Consider the following 23,931-nt stretch of genomic DNA (forward strand, 5'->3'; position numbering starts at 1 on the left):
TTGAGTGAATAAATCATATGCCGTAAATAATTTGTACTTAGATACAACTATCATAATACCGCACTCCAGAGAAGAAATAAGATTTAAAAACTAGATTAAAAAAAAATCTCTGCATAAACAAAAGTTGCTTTGAAAACATTCCCAGATTCTACCATATATCCTTTCATTTTATAATTATCATAGTAATCTTTTTAAAGAAAAATATAAAAGTTATGGATTTTGTTTTAATCCCTTGGTGTCAAAATTTAATGAAAGAAAAATTCTTACCTCGCGCAATGAAAACTGCAAACAGCAATGAAAAGAATATAGCATCCATGAACAGCTTTATGAAAGAAAAAAAAACTTGAAAAATGTTATTAAAAGAAATGCCGACCTAAAACATACATACACACACACACAGAGACACACACACACACACACATACAGATGCACGCACGTATATAAGAAAGAAAGAAAGAAAGAAAGAAAGAAAGAAAGAAAGAAAGAAAGAAAGAAAGAAAGAAAGAAAGAAAGAAAGAGAGAAAGAAAGAAAGAAAGAAAGAAACAAAGAAAGAAACAAAGAAAGAAAGAGAGAAAGAAAGAAACAAAGAAACAAAGAAAGAGAGAAAGAAAGAAAGAAAGAAAGAGAGAAAGAAAGAAAGAAAGAAAGAAAGAAAGAAAGAAAGGAAAGAAAGAAAGAAATTTTCCACTTATCAGTAGGTGTGAATATTTCCTCTTTTATTTTCCATATTTTTGTAGATGATTCCGAGTCGTTCTTGTACTTTTTAATATTAAAGGATTTTTGGTTGCTTCCGTACCTTAATTTGAATGGTGTTTCACTGATAATATGTCTTTTATGATAATATGTCACCGTAATATGTCTTTTCTTTCATTTCTGGGTTGGTGGTGGAGACGATGGCTTGGTAGACTATGTTTCTTGTAAGGCTATTCTGATGTAAAGGATACTTCGTTTTGTCGATGCAGTTACAAGTTTTTTTTGGGTTTTTTGCAGATTTTTTTGCAGAATGTTTTGGTTGTCTGAGTTTATGATATCAATTATCTTTGGCATGAAGCTGTAACTCACTTAATGGAAATTTTATTGAATATATAATGTGGTTAACCAGAAAATGTTTGTCGACCAGATTTAAAAACCGCTTTCCCATATTTGTGCAAACTTTTTTGCTGTAAGGAGGATTAAACCATTCTTCTCTAACGGCTTTTGTTGTTAACAGGTTTTAAGTTGGGAATGTATTTCAGCTTTTGGTTGTAACCTGATTTTTTTAAGGCTTCCTCGTAAATATAGGAAGAATTTCTGAAGACGTGTTTGCAAGATGAATTGGCCGACAATTGCAGCTCGATGGAGTGCGGAATCTGCTTTAAAATGTTAGGTGGATGGTTCAATTCAGCATTAACATTCTCAGGTTCACTGTAAGCCCGGAAAGAGTAGTCATTGAGGTTTAAAGTAGTGTCAAGATAATTGATAATTTTCATATTATATTGAATCGAAACAAGTAGGCCATTGTCTTTGAAGATTTGAACAAAGTGCTTTTTTATTCTTTCCTTTTGCGGACCACTCGTGTTTTTAATTACGGCTAAACCGCTATCTCGATATAATCCAAAATCATTCTTGTTATAATATTGCGGTAGTTGGAAAAGTTAGAAAATACCAACAAGGTTACAAACCTCAGCACCGTTAAAAACACCCATGATAACATCAAACAAACCGCTTTTCTTTTTACCCAAACTTACTCATTATTGAAGAGTATCGATTTTCTTGCTTGTTTGATAATCATTTTTTTATGTTATGTGTTGCTCAGCAAAGCTAATTGCATCATTTAGAAGATTTTCATTGATTGATGGGTGGAAATTATCTATGCCTTTATGCCAAAAATAAGAAACTTATACAGGTGTTTTTCAGTAATTCTCTTAAACTAATCAGTAACATTCTGAGTAACTGTCCATATAGTATATATATATATATATATATATATATATATATATATATATATATATATATATATATATATTAGGGTAACAATTTTTTCATTTTTTTTTTCAAAAATTACCACTACGTTTAAAGCTGTTCTCCGTCTCATTACGAACTTAAAAAGGTCCGAGAAAGTTGCTTTTGATCACTCTAAGTGCTTTATGTAAAAATTGATTTTTATGATATTTGTCATATTTTCAATTTTTTTTTACTTTTTGTTAACATTAAGCTTTACTATTCTTTGTTATAAACTAATAAAATAAATATTTCCTGCACATTTATGATTTTATAAAACTAATTAAATATTGCATTTACAGATTAGGATGGGAAAAGCAAAAAAATAAAAAACAATTCTTTATGTAACTTAAATACAAATGTCAGAAGACCATTGTATCTCCTTAAATCACCAATTTCTGAATTACCACTTTATCAGCTTCCTACCAATGGAACAGTTTTAAGACATTAGCAATATCCTATTAGTTCTAGATCAAAATGATTTAAAAGCTTAAAAACAAACTTTGCATGTGCAACTGTCAAAAGTTTTGAAATGGTATGTAAAGAAAACCCTACATGTCAGCGAGAAAATGAAAACTTTTGTCTCCTCTGAAAAATAGTAAACCTCTGGAAACTCTGCGGTTTTGGCAACTATTTAATTTCTGAATCAAAAGTTCTTGAAAAATTTGTAAAAATTCACAAAAAGTGGCAGCTTTTGGTAAAACAAGAAAAACTTGGAAGATAGATATCACAGAACAAAAAATTATAGTTTCAAGTAAAGACATATAACATTATTTTGTAATATATGTAGATCTATATAATATAATTTTATACTAAGATTTAATGTGTAGAGAATTTTAATATACAACTATAAGTAATTTTTTTTTAGGGTATAATTGAAGGTCTTTTTGATATTGGAAAAGCAAACATAAAAGTACTAATCCGTCATAGTATCAACATGCCTAGAAACAAAGAAAGTATAATGAAAGATCTTTCATTCATTGAAGATCAGAGGAATGAAAGAGTTCAGCTCATAAGTTACATTAGAGATAAGGAATTAGAAGCAAGAGTGAAAAAAAGAATGGAGAGAATTTTAAGGTATGAAAAATACAGGAACAATGTGTTGACAGATGGCTCTTTTGAACCCATTATGGAAATTGAAGAAGATATTCCTGTATGCCTTGAAGTCAATACGTATCTTTCAGCTGATTTTGGTCTGGAAGTGGAACCAAATTGCAGTAAAGGAAGGATATGTTTAGAATTAGGTATTACTTTGCTTTATTAAATTGTTTAATTCCTTAACAAGCATTTGTAAAAAAAACTCCTTTATAGTTTTTATTTTATCCAGATTCTAAAGATATGAGTTTGAAGCAGAAAAAGACAATTCCAATTTAATTAAAATATCTAAAATGAATAAAGAAAAACAAACACATGCAACTACCATTATTGATCATAATATTATTACCAGAGATGGTCTTATAGCAGCAACAACACCTTTAAGTCTAAGAAAAGGGATAAGTTACAGAGATCAAACTATTTTAGTGCTTGTGTAATGAACTACTTAGGTGTAGAAATAAAAGGTTTAAAATTATTTAGAGAGACTGTGAGGCAGAAACGCTATCAAGCTGTAGTAGACAAAGGTATTGATATACGAGAAGTTTATAGAGATGAATTAGGAGGTAAAAAAACTTGTTCTCCATTTTGATGGTAGAGTAGCTAGCCATATTGAAGAAAAACTGAAGCAGAAAATTAACCGTGATCGAATTGGTGTTTCTGTTACAAGTCCAGAATTAAGGCATAAAGATGATCTTCTTCTTGGAGTTGTACAAAGTAACACGGGAAAAGTACTTAATTAGGTTTTAGTTATACAAAATCTATTGCAGTATTTTGAAGTACCCGACCAGGTATTTGCAGTTTTTATTATACTACTGCTTCAAATACAGGCAGATTGGAAGGAACAATTATGATTTTAACAAGAACTTTAAAGAAACCACTGCTTTGGTTAATGTGTCGACATCAAATGTTGAAACATTAACAAAAGCAGTGGTTTCTGCACATTACTCATGTGCACAAAGCAATAACTGGGATTAAAAGCAAAAGCCCAAATAATACACTTTATTCCAACTTTAGGAAGTGATGGGAGGAATTTTTGCCATTAATTTCTGCTCCTTATGCTAAATATAAATTTAAAAGATTTTCTCAGAATTCACTCATTTTTGGTTCAGGCATATACACTTTATACTAGAAACAAAGAGTTTTATAGAGTTTTCTCTGAATAACACAACTTTTCCAAGGAATGATTACAAACATCTTGTAGAATATCTTGCTTTTTATTTTAATATCAACTCTGATAAGTTAAAAGATTTTAAAATTTATGTACCCGGTGCCTGTCATGCAGCTCATTTTATCGCAGATTCCATATATCATTTGGTACTTGAAATTTCATCACCAGTAATTAATTATCTACATGAACAACAAAAAGAACACATTTCTAAGATGTGTTTAATAATTGAAGTTTTCCATGCACCTATGTTTAAGTCTAGTCTTGCTAAGCATTCTGTTTTAAATGACTTTAGAGTTTTTCACAATGCATAAATTATACAAAAAGAATGTAACTTAAAGGCAGGTAACGCACTGTTGAAGAGTATGCAAGCTCATTCTTGGTACTTGTCTCCTAAACCAGTTATTATGGTTTAAGCTGATTTCCGTCTTAATCTTCTAAGTCAGCCATTTTAGAAGCTTTACTTTCATATAAAGTACGTGAAATAGAAACTTACATATTTAGAAAAGCCAACAGTTGTTCTTAATGATAACACTCAATTAAAAGACTTGATTACAAAGGAAAGCTGGTTTATTTTTATCAAACTGGATTTAACTAGTGAGATTAAGGTTTGGTTATATACCATTCATAATAAAGGCAACTTAGAAGATCTTGAATCTTACAACAACTTTGCAAGTGTCACAAATGATTGTGCGGAAATAAAAATTGGAATAATTCAGCAATTTGTTGACTCATCTCAAAATGAAGAACAATGACAAAGTATTAGTAGTCAGACAACATTGTAAATTAATATCTGCAAATTATCTTTAATAAATATATGTTAAAATATTAGAAAATTGTTTTCATATAGTTTTTTTAATTTTGCATGTCATTTTTTTAAAATCATACCAAAAAAAAACTGTTAAAAATGAGTTATTCGCAAAAATCCAAATTCTACATAAAGCACTTCCCCAGCTAGCCTATACAGACGGGTCCCGTACGGTATTGAACCGGGGATCTGGTATGGTTATCATCCGGGTTATGGCACCGGAAGTCAAACGGGAACCATACGGTTTTCCCGGGTGCTAACGCTACATGTCGACTATATTAGAACTTACCTCATGCGCGAAGTTTGAAATTGCCATTTTGTTGTGTGAAAATTTTTACGTTATTTTGTTAGTATTATATTTCTTTTACGTTTTAAAGTTGTTTCTTTTTCGAATAGTGGTATATATTTTTTTTTTGCATATACTTTTTAAATATTTCATTAAAGTTATCCGTTTTAAAATTACGACTGTCGGACAAGAACAATATTTTTACTGTTTGATTATAGTAAAATCTTTTTGAGAGTAATTTTATTACTAAGAGTGTTTTAGGTAATGCAGTTTCCTTATAATGTTTTCGTTATGTTTGCAATAACTATTTATAGATAATTCTATGTTGATTTTTGCAAATTAATTGAAACATAAAGTTAAAAACATTGGTTTTAAATTGTCTGAGATACTGTAATTACATACAGGCGAAAGCAATTACAAAGAGTGGACTTTGCGCAGTTTCCTTAAAATCCTTCAAACATACTTTGAGCGGTATTTTTATGGACATATTTGAGTTGATTTGTAAAGTATAAACTAAAGGCGAATTTTTTATTGATGGGAGTTTTTTATTAGAAGAGAAAATGTGGAGTTGAATCGTTGGGTTCGCCGCGAGAAAGCAACCTAAACGTTGTTAATAATTTCTACCGCATATAATTTATAAAGTCTATCTTCGTTTTATTTATTATAAAACTATTTTGGTAATTGGGGAATATTTATAACCTAATAAGATTTTATTACCCATGTACTTTTTTAATATTATTTGTTATTATATTATTATCTATTTATTACTTATTAATTAACTAATTTTGTAAAGTAACAGAAAAACATTTCGCAAAATTACGAAGGTATAAGTAATCTTACTATGAGTTTAGACAGAACAAAATGTAGAAAAATTGCTGCTGAAATAGCAAGAACTGTGGAAGAAGTATCATGCAACGAATCGGAGTTGTTGAATAATATTTTAGTGTTTAATTCTTCTAATCATGTCCAATTGTCAACAATATTTTGTTACCCGAGTTTTCTCCTAAAATTCCCAAAAAATTAATGCTGGTTGGATGACAATATAACAATATTCTGCAAGTTAGTATCCGTCAGTACAGATCTTGTTTTTGATTTTGCAAGTTTCATACGAGAAAAAACACTTTTACACAAATATGTGCTACCAAACAAGACACCCATCATTTTTGCATTGTTGATTAAGTTGGTGTACTTATTTTGGTCAAGATTTTTGTAAAATAACAATAAATTTTGTTTATTATATACTTCCCTCAAAGCATCGCTGCATTGAAGATTAATTAACTCCATTTGGAATTTATCTGGTACAGCTTTAATATCAGCAGAGAATGGCATTGCGAACAATTGGATTTTGTCTGCATGATTCTTAACATCTTCAAACCTTTTTGAAAATCTTGTTTTCAATTCAGCAATACAGGTAACATGCTTTGCTGTGTTTCCAGGATTCAGTTCACCCAAAAATGGAAAATGACTGAAATTTCCAGTTCTTAACTGCTGCTCCCACAAAGTTAATTTCAACTGAAAAGCTAGAATAAGGTTGTACATTTTTCCAATTAATTGATCTTTTCCTTGGAGTTCTTTGTTAAGTATATTGTAATGTTGGGTCAAGTCTACTAGAAATGCAATTTTTTCAATAAACTCTTTTTCTTCTAGCTCTGGTGGATATTCTTTGTTGATCATTTTGAAAAAATCCAACATATTTTGTCTCAAATCATAAGTTCTTTTCAGCATATTACCTCTAGAAAGCCATCTCACCTCAGTATAATAAAGCAGACCACCATATTCAGAGTCATTTTCGGCAAGAAAAACCTCAAATTGTCTACTTCGTAATGCACTGGACTTAATGCTGTTTATTGCTTTAACTACTACAGACATTACATTTTCCACATCCAAAGTCTTTGCTGTTAAATTTTGCTGATGAATAATACAATGCAGCTTAATTAATGACAAGTTGTTTTCTGCCATTTCTTTTTGCAGTCTGGAAACAACACCCATTTTTTTTCCAATCATTGAGCTGCTACCATCTGATGTAATTGAAACTAAACTGTTGTAAGTCAAGTTGAACTTTTTAAAAACTTTCTTCATGGCAAGAAAAATGTCTTCTGTTGTTTTGCCTTGCATAGGATAGATGTCAAGAAGCTCTTCAGTAACAAGAAAATCATTATCAATAACACGAATAGCTAATTGAGCAGTTTGTGATATATCAGTTGATTCATCAATAGCTATTGAATAATACTGAAATGCTTTTATTTTTTCAGTTAATGACAAACTCAGATCATCAGCAATATCACATGTTCTTCGTGTAATTGATTGTCTTGAGCGGGAGATATTATTAAAAATTTTCAATTTTTCAGGACAAATGTTTTTGAACACAATTTCAAGAGATTCCTTAATAATTTCCCCATCACTGAATGGTTAACAATTTTTAGCTAAAAGAAGACTCACTTCATAACTTGCAATAGCAGCATTTTCTGTTACAGTGTTGCTCCTTTTTAACAAATCTTGTTGTTCAAATAATTTATTTTTCAATTTAATTGATTTTTCTTTCTGCACCTCGTTGACAAACTGATTATAAGTTTTTGAATGTTTTGTATCATAGTGCCTCCTTAAATTATATTCTTTGCGCAATGCAACCAATCCATTACATATTAAACATACTAGCACTGAATTACATTCAACAAAAAAGTATTTAGTTTCCCATTCGTCATTAAATAAACGACATTCCTTGTCGATTTTTCGTTGTTTTGGTTTTGAAGATGCCATTTACAATTAAAAAACGCAAATGGTAATTCCCGGCACTGCCAGAAATTAATACTGCGATTAATTGCTGGTAGGATTTTTTTAATACATTTTTAATTATTTAAAGTAATTGTTTTTTTACAAAAAATATTTTAAAATTTATTGATTTATAAATTTAAATATTATGTAATATATTAATATTATATATATTTACAGTTTTTTTTATTATCTTTACAATTAACTGATGGGCCGGATAAAAGGTTACTGAGGGCCCGAGCTGGCCCGCGGGCCTTTTTGTGGCCGCCCCTGTGCTACATGATAGTATTGGTGCATTTTTTGAAAAACTTTTTAGTTTATGACTTGTAATTCCTTTTTTTTAAAAAGACTCTTGCATATAGTTAACCGCTTATCAGTTTTAGCAATTATTTTTGGCAGTGTTGTTGTTTCCATTAACAAAATGCAACTTATCTGCCAGCAATATAGCTTCAGGACATAGTAATGTGACATAGTGATAATAATAATGATAATAACAATAATAATAATAATAATAATAATAATAATAATAATAATAATAATAATAATAATAATAATAATAATAATAATAATAATAATAATAATAGTAATAATAATAATAATAATAGTAATAATAATAATAATAGTAATAATAATAATAATAATAATAATAATAATAATAATAATAATAATAATAATAATAATAATAATAATAATAATGATAACAATAATAACAAAAAGAATAATAATATCAATAACAATAAAAATAATAATAATAATAACAATAATAATAATAATAGTTATTTAATTATTATACCTGGAATTTATGTGGGATCCATGTGGGTTATCCCAGCTCAATACCATCTGGGTCCCGGCCGGGTCCCGTTTGTGTTTTCTGGTGGGCATCCCAGACGGGTCCCGTCTGGATCCCGTGGACAAAAACCGGCGGGATTCGGCTGGGTTACCCGTACGGGCCCCGTCCTGTGGCCCGGTCCGGACCCAGCCGGGTACCTTATGGGCTGGCTAGCTGGGTCCTTTTAGATTTTTGAGTTGAATTTTTTGTTGATGAACTTTTAAGATGAGATAGAACAGCTTTTCACATAGTAGTATATCAAATTCAAAAAAAAGTTAAAAAGTTGAAAAAAAATTGTCACTCTAATATGTATACATATACATATATATATATATAACGAAGAAATAACAACTAAATATGGCAAGCTTCATATCTGACGGCAATCATTAGCCATGAATTATAAATCAAAAATATAAAAACTATTACAAAATTACAAAAATAGTCTTGTGCTCTGACGTAATAAAAGAAAGAAAAAAAGAAAACCATTAAGAAAGAAAGAAAAAAAAGAATGATATATAAAGAAAAAAGATATATATATATATATATATATATCTTAAAATAAACTGAACTTTCAGTTTTGGTTCCTGAGTTCTTGTGCTTTAACCTGTAAACTAAATTGATATGATAAATATAAAGCTATATTTAGCCGCGAAGTTTACGCACCACTTATACTTTTAGATATATTTTAATTATCGTCAATATTATCATACACTTTGACAAACATTAAGAACAGAACACATGAATACAGTTATTTAACTGATAATAGTTAAATTGACTTTGAAGATGGTGAAAGAAGTTAACACCAAAAATATTGTTTGTTTAGCAAAATAAAGTAGTATGATTATTGTTGCAAATCACACAAATACAGTTTAAATTGAAACATTTTCGACTTATCAATGACTAGCGTTACCATCTCTTGATGGTATTGCAGCCTGACAGCACCGTGGCGTACTTTCAATTAGAGATCTAATCATTTCTTGAGGGACATCTTCCCACACGCGGATAAGACTTTGTTGGTGCTTGTCTAGGTTGTTTGGTGGTGGATGTTGGCTTCTAACACGCCTTCCCATTATGTCCCAAAGATGTTCTATCGGGTTTATATTTGGACTAAAAGCCGGCCGCTCCAAAACTTGAGTAATAATATCATTTAAGTATTTAGTAACAATATGTGTCATATGTTGTCTAGCATTATCTTGCATAAGAAAAAATCCATGTCCAATGTACGGTGCAAAAGGTGCTACAAAAGTTTCTTAAATGTCTGGTATGTATTGTTGAAAAGTCAGATATCCACCATCAACAATAAAATGCTCCGTGCGAGCTGTTAAAGATATTCCGCCCTATACCATCAATGAGCCGCCTCCATAAAAAGTGGTTTCTCGAGTGTTACAACTGAAATATCTTTCATTTGTTCTTCTGCTCACTCTTGGGCGGAAATCTGAAATTAAAAGGCAAACCCTTGACTCATCTATAAATAAGACCTGTCCCTAATCATGCATTTCCCAAATCATATGCCTCATTCCAAAAGCCAGTCTATTTCTTCGGTGGTCTACAGACAATCTATGACCAGTAGCTGCTGCCTGTGGTGGTAAATTTAAAGCACGAATTCTTCTTCTGGTATCTTGATTGTTAAAAGTGACAATAAAAAATTAATTATGGTAAAGGAGCATGTTGAAAGCGATATTTATTATTAATTATTGTAAGTGAATGTTGTTAAATGTGGTATTTGTAACATAATTATTTTTATTATTGTTAATGGTTAATTTATTTGTACGTGCTCTCCACAATCCCTTTTTTTATTATATATTCTGTTGGTGGAGCAGCTTATATACTTTTGTATTTGTACTAGTTTAAATACATGGTCTCTCCAAACGATCAGTTTTCAATCCTTGAGATTTTTTATTGACTAAAAGCAGTTCCAAGAACCTCAGCAAGTTGTGTTTGGAGACTTCGTGCAAAAGTGAACCGTTCTCTCAGTGTTCGAAGCATTAAAAATCGGTCCTCCACAACATTGGTATTTCGTGGTCTGCCATGGCCAAGTCGTCTAGAGTGATTATTGGTCTCAACAAACCTTTGTAGAACCCTACCGACTGTTGTTGTGAGACACTCCAAGTCTTCTACCAAGTTTGCGATTTGTTAATCCTTCATTGGACAAATTAACAATTGCAACTTATTCATTAAGACTTAAACTTGGTCTAGAACGCTGCATTGCGAACAGTTGTGTTGCTCAAATACCAGTTAGCTTTTTTACCGTTAAAACAATTTAATCCGAATACATACTTTTCTTTTTGAAGTAAGATTTAATTACTGCAAACATACTACTCACGAAAAGCTGCTGTAATTTCAAAATTTAATGAGCGAATAAACCTACAAAAGCCGTAACAATAAACATTATGATTTTTGTAATTGATAAATTTTTCAAAACTAGTCGGAGTTTCTAAGAGGAGCGTTAACTTTGTGGTTAAGTGCAAATTAAAAATAATTTCTTTCGTGAATGAAAACATTTGTGAATGAAAAAGCAAACTTTGAAAAGTTTTTTTACTAGAATTTTTTATTTTAATTACTGATTGAACTATTTCATACTGATTAGCTAAAAAATAAAAACCTCTCTAAATATTCACTTAAGTAAATAACCTCAGTTTTAGACAAATAAATACACAGCAAATCTATATTCTTAAACGAATCTTTTATTAAATAATTAATTTCATGCAAAACTTACATAAGTTTGTTACTTTAAATATTTGAGTTGGCGTTGGGTGATATAATTTTTTCTACTTCTCTCCTTATGAATACCCTCTTTCAACTACAAAGCGAAACTACATCGCTATTCAAAGATTTAAAATCCTTGTATTTTAAATAAATCTTCTTTAAGCTTCTTATTCCAATGTCTTTGCTTTGTGTAAAAAGCAAATAATAGTATAGTATTATCATCTATTAATAACGTCCATGTGAAACAATAAAGTTTCACTGAGTTGAAAAGTAAGTTGTCACCGAATTAACGAAATAAAATTCATTTACATAGACTTCAAATTTTCATTTAACGAAATTTCATTTGATTTTGAAATAGCAAATGTTTTATTAGTTTTTTTAGTTTTTATTGAAATTTGTCTAAACACTTAATGCCTAAATTTGCTATCTCGCTCTGAGTTAGAAGGTGGGGCCCGTGTATTTTGTTTGTGTCATATGTTTGAAGAAAGTTGACAAATGATTTTCAACATCTAATAAAGCGAAAACTAGTTAATTTGCCTATAGATGTAAACTTTAATGATCAAACCTTTCAATAAGCAGCTTTAATCGCGTTTTATTTTCAAACCGGAGGACAGATAAAGTTCCAAAAAACTTTGATGCGTTTTTTATCCACTTATGACTGTTTGATCAATAAAGTTGCGTCATTGAAAGGTTTTCTTCAGAAATCTCTTGTAATAAAAAACTTACAAATTTTCTTATAAAACTCAATCCTGTAGGAGCACAGAGAATGTTTTTTGTGTGATTTAAATCTAGTCCTCTTAGTTGAAAAAGCAACAGTTACTTTTCATTCGAATTTTATGGTTCACTTGGATATCTCGAAAGGACAAGTCACACCCAAACAGTTCGTCACTACTACTTTGATATAGATACAGATGGTTTTCCTTTGTCGTGTTCTTTTAGTATTTTGTGTTTTTCTGTTAAAGTTCTGTTGATAGCTTTCGACATTTTTAGTAAAGAAACCTTGATCGAAGTATAACTGAATCAAAGATATCTGTGAAAATGTTTAGTTCGTTAAATTATGTTTGACACAAAAGTAATTAATTCTCAAACGTTCTAAGTTTTGAATTTTAAATGTAATAGTTATTAACAAATAGAATTTAATCGAAGCTTTACTGAATCGAAAGCTCTCCGTGAAAATGTTTAGCTATGTTTAATTATATTTGACGCAAAAGTATTTTATTTTCGACGCAAAAGTATTTTATTTTTCGACGCAAAAGTATTTTATTTAAGTTTGGAATTTTTATTGAAGTATTTGAAGTTTTGTTATTATACGCACTTTTTATGCAAATTTAAAATAAAAGTCCTAGTTAAGCGAAATTTTTTGCCGAAGGGACCTTAAAAAAACATTACGAGTTAGCGAATGGTCCGACTTAACCATGGTAGGATTTAAGCGGATGATTTTACAGTAAGTTGTTAGAGAATGTTCAAGGTGAATTGAAATTCCGTCCGACTTATCCGACTTATCCAGGGTCCGAGTTAACGGGATTCTACTGTAGTTTATTATTAAATTTATATAAAGTTTAAATGCAATATTGTATAAATTTTTTTTTTGTTTAAATATATATTTATGTTCTATCTTATTTTCTTAACCTCATCATCATATTTATAATTTTTGGAAGGTATCTTCTATCGTTTACTAAAAACTAGATCTATAATGGATTTCTACATCAATCTTTAGACACGTGCAATATAACAAAATCTTTTATGCCATTATCTCTAAAATTTGCTTTAATTTCTCTATCGCTAAAATAATAATTTAAATGCATATTTGCAATTTTTACTGAACTAATTTAAGAAGTTTTATATAAGAAATTTGTAATTTTGATACAAAATTTATTATATAAAACTTCTTAAATTAGTTCAGTAAAAAACCTTTCATAATGTCTATTAAAATCTTCGAACTTTTTAAACTCGGGTATATAAATTCAGATTGACCCAGGAATAAGAAACCTTTATTTTTTCAGACATTCTTCATTTTAAAATATATTATTTACATAAAAATATATAAAATATATTAGTCTGAAAGAGTTTTGACTCGTAGATCCTTCAAATTCAGTTGAGCGTGAAAAACTGCATTCGTGTGGAGCACAACTGGTGAAAAGCTTAGTGTCCAATAACCTTTTTAGTGTTTCGTAATTTTTTACATTTAGTAGTTATTTACAAAAAATCCATCAGTTTCATCAAATCTAGAACCGAAACCATTAGCTTTTATAAGCTTTCTCGTAGCACTTAGTGTATGTATGAGAGTTCTTAACTTTTTTAAATATCAATCAAATTGCTTAAATTTTCTTTACATGATACAATTATAATGTAAATGATTACCAAACCAACAATTAGAACATTTTATAAATGAAGGATTTTTAAAACAACTTTAGACATTTCTTATTTTCAATGCAAATTTTACTCTGTATATCAATTTTCCGTTGCTAATATTTTATAAATTAACCTAATATCTAATTATTATCATTACCTTTTTTATTCATTCTTATAGCATATAAACAATTTTTTACCCCAATTTTGGCATAATCTTTTGCTAATTACATAGAATCTTTAATTCATTCTTATACATTGTGGTATGTTTAATCATTTTATTTATATAGGCAAGTTTTTCTTCTTCTCCAATGAACTTTTCATAAAATTTTTCAAACTTTTTTAAATATCAATGAAAATTACGGGTAAAACCATCTAAATAATAAAGATTACCAGTTTATTAGTAGTATCGAATATCAAATTTTTGTACATCTAACACGTTTATTACCATGGTTTGACATTTTTTACTCTGCTACATAAAAAATTTCTTCAGCAAATCAAATTTTGCGTTGCTTAGATCATTTTTCCATTTACATCAGACATGTCCATTCCTTCTCCCGTTTTTTTGAAAACGTATAAGCACTAATGTCCACAAAAAACATTTTATTTGATTTGTGCTGTTATATATTGGGTGGTTTTAAAGTTTTTTCATTTTTGCAGCTCCTTAAGAGGTGGTAAACTATTAATATCAAAATAATACATTATTTTTTGTTCAAGTTAAGAATACCACATTCTACCTTATTTTGCTTTTTAGGTAAAGTTTTTTATTTTTAGATCGTTACCTGCTTTTGTAAAATCAATTATAGATAATGGTTCTTAATCTAACATAATTTCAACAACTTTTGTTTTTATTTTATGTAAATGTTAAACTTTTTTATCTACATTTAAAATGAACATTAATAATATTCATGGAATGACTCTCCAAACAAACGCAAAATAATCCAATTTTGCCCAGAAGTATTTGAGACCCAGTTGATGGTAAATCTGGATATGGCAAGTCAGTACTTAATCTATTTATTATGGCAAGTTACTACTTAATCTTAATGTTTATAGACTCATGGTTTTTAGAAAATGTCTTTTTCAGCCAGAGTATTGAATTATAGAGAAAGCCTTCGAAGAAATGTTACAAAAGGAAATGACATCAGGAGTTTTCGATTGCAATGAAGCAATTTTTCAAACAGATGTATCCGTTTCTTCACTTATTGAGACAGCATCAAAAGAAATTAAACATGTATGGGATATTAAATGTAGTTTTTTTGAGTCAGAGTCGGTTATTCTAGGCCTTAGAGAGTTATTATCAGAAAATTTTGTCAATTTTAACAATCTCTTATTACAGAAGCAGAATAAGCCTGAAGCTTATTACACTCGTGGAAGACTTAGAAATATGGATTATATCTACCTTGCAAAAGTTTATTTTAAAATTTAATGGCAAACAGTACATTAAAATGCAAACTTTGTTTATTCCCACAAGTTGCAAAAAGTATGGACCATATTTATCATAATTATGTCAGTCTAGACATACCTTCTTAGAGGAAACCAGATAGATATTTCGCAATATATCAAAATAGTAAAACAACAAATGAGAACCATTGATATGGTTTTAATACCTTTTACTTTCCACAATCTTGCTTTGATCCGTACACAGATCTGCTTTTCTTAGTGATGACGCAGATCGTTTCAAAGTTTTTTTATATAAAAAATGGAAAGATTTTAAATAACAGGAAATTTTTGAGGAGACTAAACGTACAAATGATATTTTCTAATAACAAGACGCATTTCAAACTAGATTTAATCCTCCATTACAGCTAGTCACGAGTAAAATGAATAAATGTCCATTGGTTAACTTGGAAACGTAACATTCATTCCCAAACGTTGAGTCACCCTGTAACTATATTTAGTATTTTCCAAATGGTGGAGTATCATGGTATGTCATTTACATACCAGAAGGTTGGTATGAGTTGGCGTCTATGAACTGCACTATAGAAAAACAAATGGAGAAAAAAGTATCTTGAAATCTGTACTCATGATGGAAAATAATCACAATGGAAAATAAATTCTCTTTAATTCTTTAAAAATCCTTTTCTCATAAATTCCTCTTTTTAAATCTCTTAAAACTCTTTTCTCATAAAAATCTTCTTTTAAATCTCTTTAAAACTCTTTTCTCATAAAATTCTCTTTTAAATCTCTTACTCTACCTTAACCATCTCTTAATCCTCTTAATCCTCTTAACCAATTCTCTTTTCTTTTTTTGAGCTTTTATAGTTTTCGGTTGTTTACCGTTTTGTTACTTAGGGGAAAACCTCAATGAATGGGACATTTTTTGCAAAATGCTTTTTAAACGTAGATAAAATTGTTTAGAATATATATTTAAATATGTTTGATAACCACCGACTCTTGCTCAATGATATATTAAAACAAAAAATTTGGATTTGCATTTGGCTATTGGTAAAAAGAGAGTTTTATTGGAGCATGACATTTGTCCCACTCATTAAGTATGTCTCATTGAATGGGACAAACATAAAAGAATTAAAAATAAACGTATTTAATTCAATCATTTTTCAAATTAGTTTAAAAATTTTTTTTTAAACTAATAACTTTAGTTTTTTTTATTTAAGTAAAATATTGCAGTATAAAAGTGTGTAAATAATACCCATTACTCATGGGGATAAAAGTAAGGGATTGCAGCATCCCTCTGCTGAGCTGTAAATAATACTTTGTTAAATTCATTCAATAGGTAGTATTTTGTCCCATTCAATATGCGCATTACTTTAACCAAAAATGATTAGTCACACCAAAAACACCATTAATTAAACTTGAATATTTTACTCACTGTAGTACAAAAGACTGTTATGTATTTAAGCATGGGATTTTATTTTCCGTAACTTCAAAAATTGCTGCAAAATCAGAAAAAAAAAAACTTTTTTTAAAAATTGCTTTTTACATTCGAAAACACAATAACATCCATTGTCATTAAGGTCATAGAGCAATAGGATGGATGAGTCGGTCAGTTGAGTTCTTGTTTCTATCCCTCTTTGTTACAGGAATTTTAATATCCTTACATCGATGCTTGTATAAGAATCTGAGTTTGTCCCATTCAATAATCTTCCCATTCATTAAGGTTCTCCCCTATTCATCATTTATTTGTATGACAGGCTGAATAAGTCTCCGTTCGTACATCTTTTCCTGGTTGTTGTTAGATATTACTTTTCTTTTCGCTTTATCATCTTATTCATATGACAAATTCAATAAGTCTCTGTGTGTACGTCTTTTCTTGGTTGTTGTTGTTTTTACTTTTCTTTTCGGTATATCGTCTATTCATATGACAAATTCAATAATTCTCTGCGTGTACGTCTTTTCTTAGTTGTTGTTACTTTTTACTCTTCCTTTCGCTGTATCGTTTATTCATATGACAAATTCAATAAGTCTACGTGCGTACTTTTTTTGTTGGTTGACTCACTCTTTTCTTTGTTCGAATATTATATGCTTGAGCCGGGTAAAAACTTAAAGATAATGTTTACAACTTTATTATTTTCCCTCCTCACAATATTTAACCAAGATTAAGTTTAAATACTAAACAAGTGCAATTTTGATATTGCTAACTGACTGAAAAGGTTCTTGCATAATAAAAATGCCAATTGATAGATTCTCATAAACTGAGAATCATATTAAGAGCTACGATACACAAAACTTTAAAGATGTGAATGAACTAAAACCGATGACTAAGATAATGTAACATTTTAGCGCTTTAGGATAACTCAACAAGAGCAAACTAAACAATTTAATAGTGATAAACATAAGCCAATAATAACGAAATGTAGTTAAGTCTAGTGTAAACAGTTAAATGAACAAACTGATCTGCTAATAAAGTTCCTTTTTTCATCCATTCAGTATCATTTTAAATCATATAATCGATGCCGTAGCATTAAACACGTTTTAATTATGAGCTGGGGCTTTCAGTAAGTGGAAAGTCATCAAGAATAATCTATTTGCAACAACATCAGGAAACACGTCAAGAACTCTAAGTACTTCTTAATATATAGTTACTTCGGAAGATGTAGCTCTTTTCCTCACAAAAAATATATACGTTCTTATTTTTAGATTTATAAATATTTTTGTAAAAAAGTCATGATAAAATTAAAAAAGTCAAATTATTTATATGCAATTTGAGATTTCGTAATAGTGATTGAATTATCTCCCATTTTACACATATAAAAACTTCAAATACCCACTGCTAAGAAATTTGACCGCTAGTTTGAAGTTTGAATCAATTAAAAAATTCTGATTAATATATTATATACTAAATTATAGTACTGGGAAACAATTGAGTTTGAAATCCGAATCGTGTCCTAAGTAAAAAAAATTCACTTTTGAATTCATATATTTTATAAAATTGCAACATGAATAACATTATTTGACTCTTATTGTATTAAAATCGTTAACACCTTTTTCTTATTTTTCGACATGTTTAATATGTTCTATGCTGACTTTATATCTTTTCCAAGTAGGTTTAAATTCAGCATGCCCTGCCTCGCCTGCCTATACTTCAAAATTTTCCAGTCCCATATAATAAGATTTTATAAATGGAACAATGTGTCTCACAATACATTTTCCATGTTGTTGACAAGGTTAATCCCTCTATGTTTGCAATATGGATGTCGTTTTGTAGGGATTAAAAAATTAGCAAAATCGTTAGTTTCAAAATCTGGTTTTAAACCTTTTCCCAAAGCTATATTTGATTTAAAAGCAAAGCTCGCAAACAGTAAATTACAGCTAACATCAGATGTTGATATTTTGGGATTCTCTTAATCATAGCTTGTTCAAGATAATCAAATTTTTCAAGTACTTTTTTGACGTTATTTCCATCCCACCCAATTCCAATTTAACCTCGAAAAAATATATGGTTACAAGAAAGCCAATTTTTAAAACCAGGCTCCAAAAGGAACAGTTATACTTATCATAAAACTCCAATTGCCTCCATCATCAAGTACAATGCTGGTGGAGCTATCTTATGAATAAATAATTTTTTACGATTTTTATCCAAAGAAATCAATCATTTATGGATTATATTGTAATAACTTGACATTTTTGTGGGTGGGTATTCGTCACCTTCATATTACTGAGCAAAATCAAACTTCTAAATGTCTTAAAATTACCAGAGGTTAAAGAGCATATTCCTGTACTGTATAAAGAGGCATACTTTTCAGAATGTGTAGACAAACCCAGTTAGCGGTAAAAGCGGTAGAATTTCTTAGCGGTAAAATTTCTTACAAATTGATCGCAGTTGTCAAAAACACTAGTTTTGAAACTAGAAAGTTTAAAAATTCTTCTTTTTTATGCACTAGAATAGTGACTTATCGGTCAAGGCATTGTATTCAACAAAGTTATTGTTAAAATACAAACAAGAAGACTGGTAAATAGCACGACTAACGGTGAATTTAAGAATAACTTAAATGAGTCACAGTTTATGTAAAACTTCAAAAGATCCAAGCTTAAAAAAACTAAAATGGAATTTTAAATTGCACACAAAAGATATCTTAATTCTTCGAAATGCTTAACTTAACTTTATATACTAAATATCGTCTGTCGGTTGTTCTTTGTTCTTTATAGCTGGCGTGACCGCCTCTAAAAGAAAGTTGTTTGTTCTCGTAGCTTAATTTATTTTTAAATTGAGAAATCAATTTAAAAATAAATTAAAAATAAATTTCAACTAGAGAGAGGCAATTTTTCCAAAGAATCATCTAAGGAATACTTCAAATCTTATGGCCATGAACAAGTTAAAGCAAAGGTATCAATAAAGAATAAATTTTATTAGGAATAGAATAAAAAATCATAAAAGGTTTTCTAAAAATGTCAGAAAGTTTTAAATAAATATTCTTCCAAACGAAAGTTAACGGCAATTTATTTAACTAAGAGTTTTCAGTTTTAAAAAGATCTAAAAGGTTGAATGCCAAAGAGACCGAGCCAAATCTAGTTTAATGCTCTGAAGAGTCTTTAATGCTCTGAATGTTTAATGCTCTGAAGAGTCTTAAGTGACGACGCCAAGGGTTGTAGATTTGAATTAACAATCTGTACAGATAGAAAAAATTTCAAGGCTGATTGAAACTAGAAAACACAGATTTAGTTGGTTTGATGACTAGAAGCGAATGCGGAAAGTAAACATTTCCTCAAGAAATATAGGTTTCAGAAAAAAAGGAGAAGAAAAAGTCAACTAAAAAATAGTTCTTCAAAACAGAAAAAGAAATTTTTATGAGTAGCCTGAAAAGTACACGGAGGGAAGGCTTAAAAGAGCTATGTGATTAAACGCCACTAGAAAGACTGTCTTCGAGTAACTAGTGGTCGTCAACGAATTTAAGAGAATCATCCTTAACTGAAAATTTCACTGTTTATGAATTGGCTAAATGCTAAAAACAGCACAAAGCTTGAAGGTAAAAGATATTAAAAATTGACTCAGTTAAGCTAATATAGTTACAAAACGATGGAGTATAGACTTCGTTATACTAATATAGTTACAAAACGATGCACATTCACAGAATATTGATGAAAAACATTAGTACAGAAGCCATATGATGTCTTAAAGACATTGCATCACTCGCATGTCCATTTGAAATCAGTCAGGATAACAAGGCCAGGGTATTAAAATGGTTATTGTAAAAAATGTTTCAGGTTCCCATTAACATGATTGCTGTAAACAAGTAGATAGCTTTTCTTATGCATATGGAGTATAAAGTCTCTTTATACTTAATTTAATTCCTACACTTAATATTTTGATATGTCTTCAAGATCTAATTTATAAAAAACACTTCACCTTGGAAAGAACAAGTTTGACAGTTTCTCCGCTGCTTCAAACTGAAAAAATACCTACTTAGACTTACAAGAATTTGAAGTATCGTATTGGCCGATCTGGTGTCTTCAAAATGTTAGGGAAACTTGCTCTGCTCTTTAACATCTCATTGAAACTGGATCTGCTCTGTTAAAGGTATGAACAACGTCGAATCAAAAAACTAGAACAGCCAGCCTTATCAAGAACACTGGAGAAAAAATCAGAAGAAATCCAAATAAAAGCATTAGAAAGTTGGCTTCAGCAGCAAATTTTTGGTAGGATGTAAACAATATTACAAGTGGAATTAAAACTTACAGCATTCAAAAAGAGGACAGCTCAACTGCAGTAACAAACCATCAAAACAAAACGGTTTGGTAGAGCGAAGCTTCATTTGGATAAGTTTAAGGATTGTACGCAGTACACACTGTTGTGGAGAGATGAGAAATTATTTACAGCGCAAGCAATACTTAATCAGAACATCCTGCTTTACAACGAAAAGAAGTGGTGCAAGTACAATAAGGCAGGATTTTGGGTTAAGGGCTTGTTGCTCTTAACCGGATTTAATTCGATTGGATTTTGATATTTGGAGTAATTTTGACGGTAATGCATGTATATCCTCTCATCAAAGTGCAAAATTGCTTTAAGCTAATTTAAGGCTTTGCTGGGACAAAATTCAAACAGAAGCCATGGCTTCATATGGCACACTTAGGATCCAATCTATAAGGGCCCGGGATAAACAATTTTAGGAATTTTTTTCTTTTAATGAAATTAAATCATCACCGTGGTAGGTTTAGTAGGATACAAGTTAAATGTAAAATCATGACAGCAGATCTGAATATTCAAACGTATCCATTATTTCACAAAGTTTGCTTTAAAACTTAAAGCAAATTAAGTCAAGGCAATTCTCACACGGTAAAGTGAATTATTGGAGAACTTTGTTGTACTTTTTTGTTTATAATCAGAGTTGTCTGTACTAATAGGCCTAGTAAACGCGTAAGTCAGGGCCTGGGGCAGGGGGCCCATCAAAAAAAAACAATAACTAAAGAAAAGCATTTTATAAATAACAAGGTTGTCACAAAGATAAAAAACATTTCCTAGCTATAAAGTTTTACGTACAAAAACAATTCCTAGTAGAATATTCCCTAGTTATAAGGTGCTAAACTATAAGGTGCTAGCTACAAGGTTACAAAATCACAAAATAATTGATTGAAAAATTTACATTGAAAATTTAAGAAAATATTTTAAGGTTGCCACATACAAAAACAGCCTAGCTATATTTTAAAGTCCAAAATCATAATTTGAAAACTTTTAGTTAAAATGTATGTAACAACAAGATTGAAACAGTTTTTTAAAAAAATACCAAAATCACATAAAGTGCAGCAGATCAGCATTAAAAATGACTAAAATTGTGCAAAAGTGGATAAAAGCATGAAATTTTCACCAAAAACTCAGAAAATTATGCTGATCATTTTAAGATATGGTGGCAAAGCATAGCATGATCAGAACTGTCTTAAATTCATGATGGCAGTTGCCGCCATCTTGGATTTATAAAAACCGTATTAAATTTTTATCCGCTTAACTAATCTTGGCCAAAATTTAAGGGATGGTAGATCATTCAAAGTATACATTGATCGCATATGCACTAGTGAGTGGGAAAGGGGCTTGGGCACTGCCCTCTTGCCCAAGAAATACCCCTCCCCCCCTGCTTTTAAAAAAAAAAAGTTTCTTAATATTTTTAAAAATATTTCTAAAAAACTTGTTACTCAATAAAAATGTTTAAAGCAGCTAAGAAGCCAAAATAACTTTTAATAAGCATATTAGTTAATATTAATCTATACATTGTTACATTTCAATCTCTGGTACACTCTCCTTGACAACTGCAAAGAGCAGTACATTTTAAGCTGTTACAAACACATTTATAGCGGCGTGTTGTACAACCTGTCTTACATCCACACTAAATTAAGGACAGTATTTATCAGCTTTAGGAAGCGTCATCCATATTGGATGCGTATAATCTGCGCAGCCCTTGACAAACACACTGCATCACGATCACAGTCATATTGACAGGCTTTAAGAAGTGCTGGACCAATGTCACAATTCAAAATAAGTAAAACATCTCAACCTTCCTGTTGTGCATGCATGTTAGGAAAACGAGCTTGTAGTTTTTCTTTCAAACGTGTGCTATGCATAGGCTAAGTTGGTGTATGTAGCTTATTTTCAGTTATTTGGGACAAGCATATAGTCTAGGGATCAGCATAAAGTCTAGCTAGATCAGCTAGTTTGAAGATGGATGTGATACCATTTCTGATCTTGTTTCTTCAATGTAAACAATCAACTAAGTAAAACAACACCATGTTCACAGTCAGCTTCATCTTCTACTTGCTGCGTTTCAGCACGCATGCGTCTATTAAAAGCACGTTTTTTGTCGTACAGGTCATTGAGACACTTAGTGTGACACTTAGCGTCTTGAGCAATTAAATCTGTGTCTCTCAACTTGGTCAATAATGTAGAATCACCCAAGGTAATAGCACACTCGCGGACTTTAATATCCAGATTTGTGGTACAGATGCTGCGCAATGAGTCTTTTGACTCACTGGTATTACAAATAAAACAAACCGGTTGTGTGTAAACCAAATTTGATTTTCTCATATCACTTGAAATTGATCGCCTGAATGAACTGTGCTCAACATTAAGTGCCTGGGGTTCATTTAATAAGGGTTCACCCTCTGCAGCTAAGGATGCGCAACAAAAACGTTTAGCTGCTCGATTGAGTTCAGTGGAATAGTAAAAAATTCTGCAGGGTTTATGCCACTTAGCTTTGTTCGCAATCAAAGTACTTTCAAAGCCACTGCCATCATCTAATCGCTGAATATAAAATCCAGGCGGTAGCAAATCACCCAGCACAGATTGTGGTAAGATTTCGGCAAGCGATTTGTAACTTGTCAAACAATCCGAACACTTAAAAAAAGCGGGGCAAATCAACTTGTTTGCAGAGGTACTTTGGCAGAAAATACACTTTGGCCAGTCAATCGGATTGGATCTGTCGAAAACCTCATTCTCCGTAAAAATAGGATGTGCAACAATATATATTGCTTGACCACAATATATATGTATAGAGGCCCA

The 23,931-nt window shown here is 30.3% G+C and overlaps 2 protein-coding genes across 4 annotated transcripts in view; both read right to left on the minus strand.

Moving 5' to 3' along the window:
- Positions 1–11,774, minus strand: part of LOC149884259 (semaphorin-5B-like) — a 61,692-nt gene extending 49,918 nt beyond the window's left edge. For all 3 annotated transcript variants that reach the window (XM_090099182.1, XM_090099180.1, XM_090099184.1), the window contains exons 1-2: positions 11,650–11,774; positions 268–322 (exon numbers count right to left, since the gene is read on the minus strand). In XM_090099182.1, the coding sequence (XP_089955308.1) occupies positions 268–316 (49 nt within the window). In that variant the 5' untranslated portion in view covers positions 317–322; positions 11,650–11,774. The remainder of the gene's footprint in view (positions 1–267; positions 323–11,649) is intronic.
- On the minus strand, positions 6,356–8,092 carry LOC149884260 (general transcription factor II-I repeat domain-containing protein 2-like). The gene is made up of 2 exons (XM_090098730.1): positions 7,896–8,092; positions 6,356–7,736 (listed from the first exon to the last, which is right to left on the minus strand). Exons 1-2 carry the CDS (start codon positions 8,090–8,092, stop codon positions 6,356–6,358), a joined length of 1,578 nt encoding a protein of 525 aa, XP_089954856.1.
- Positions 11,775–23,931: the final 12,157 nt, after the last annotated feature.

This window comes from Hydra viridissima, unplaced genomic scaffold (assembly GCF_058129835.1).
Source record: "Hydra viridissima isolate aposymbiotic clone 2 unplaced genomic scaffold, HvirCarnegie_v1 scaffold_9, whole genome shotgun sequence".
In the NCBI taxonomy this organism is placed as follows: Eukaryota; Metazoa; Cnidaria; class Hydrozoa; order Anthoathecata; family Hydridae; genus Hydra; species Hydra viridissima.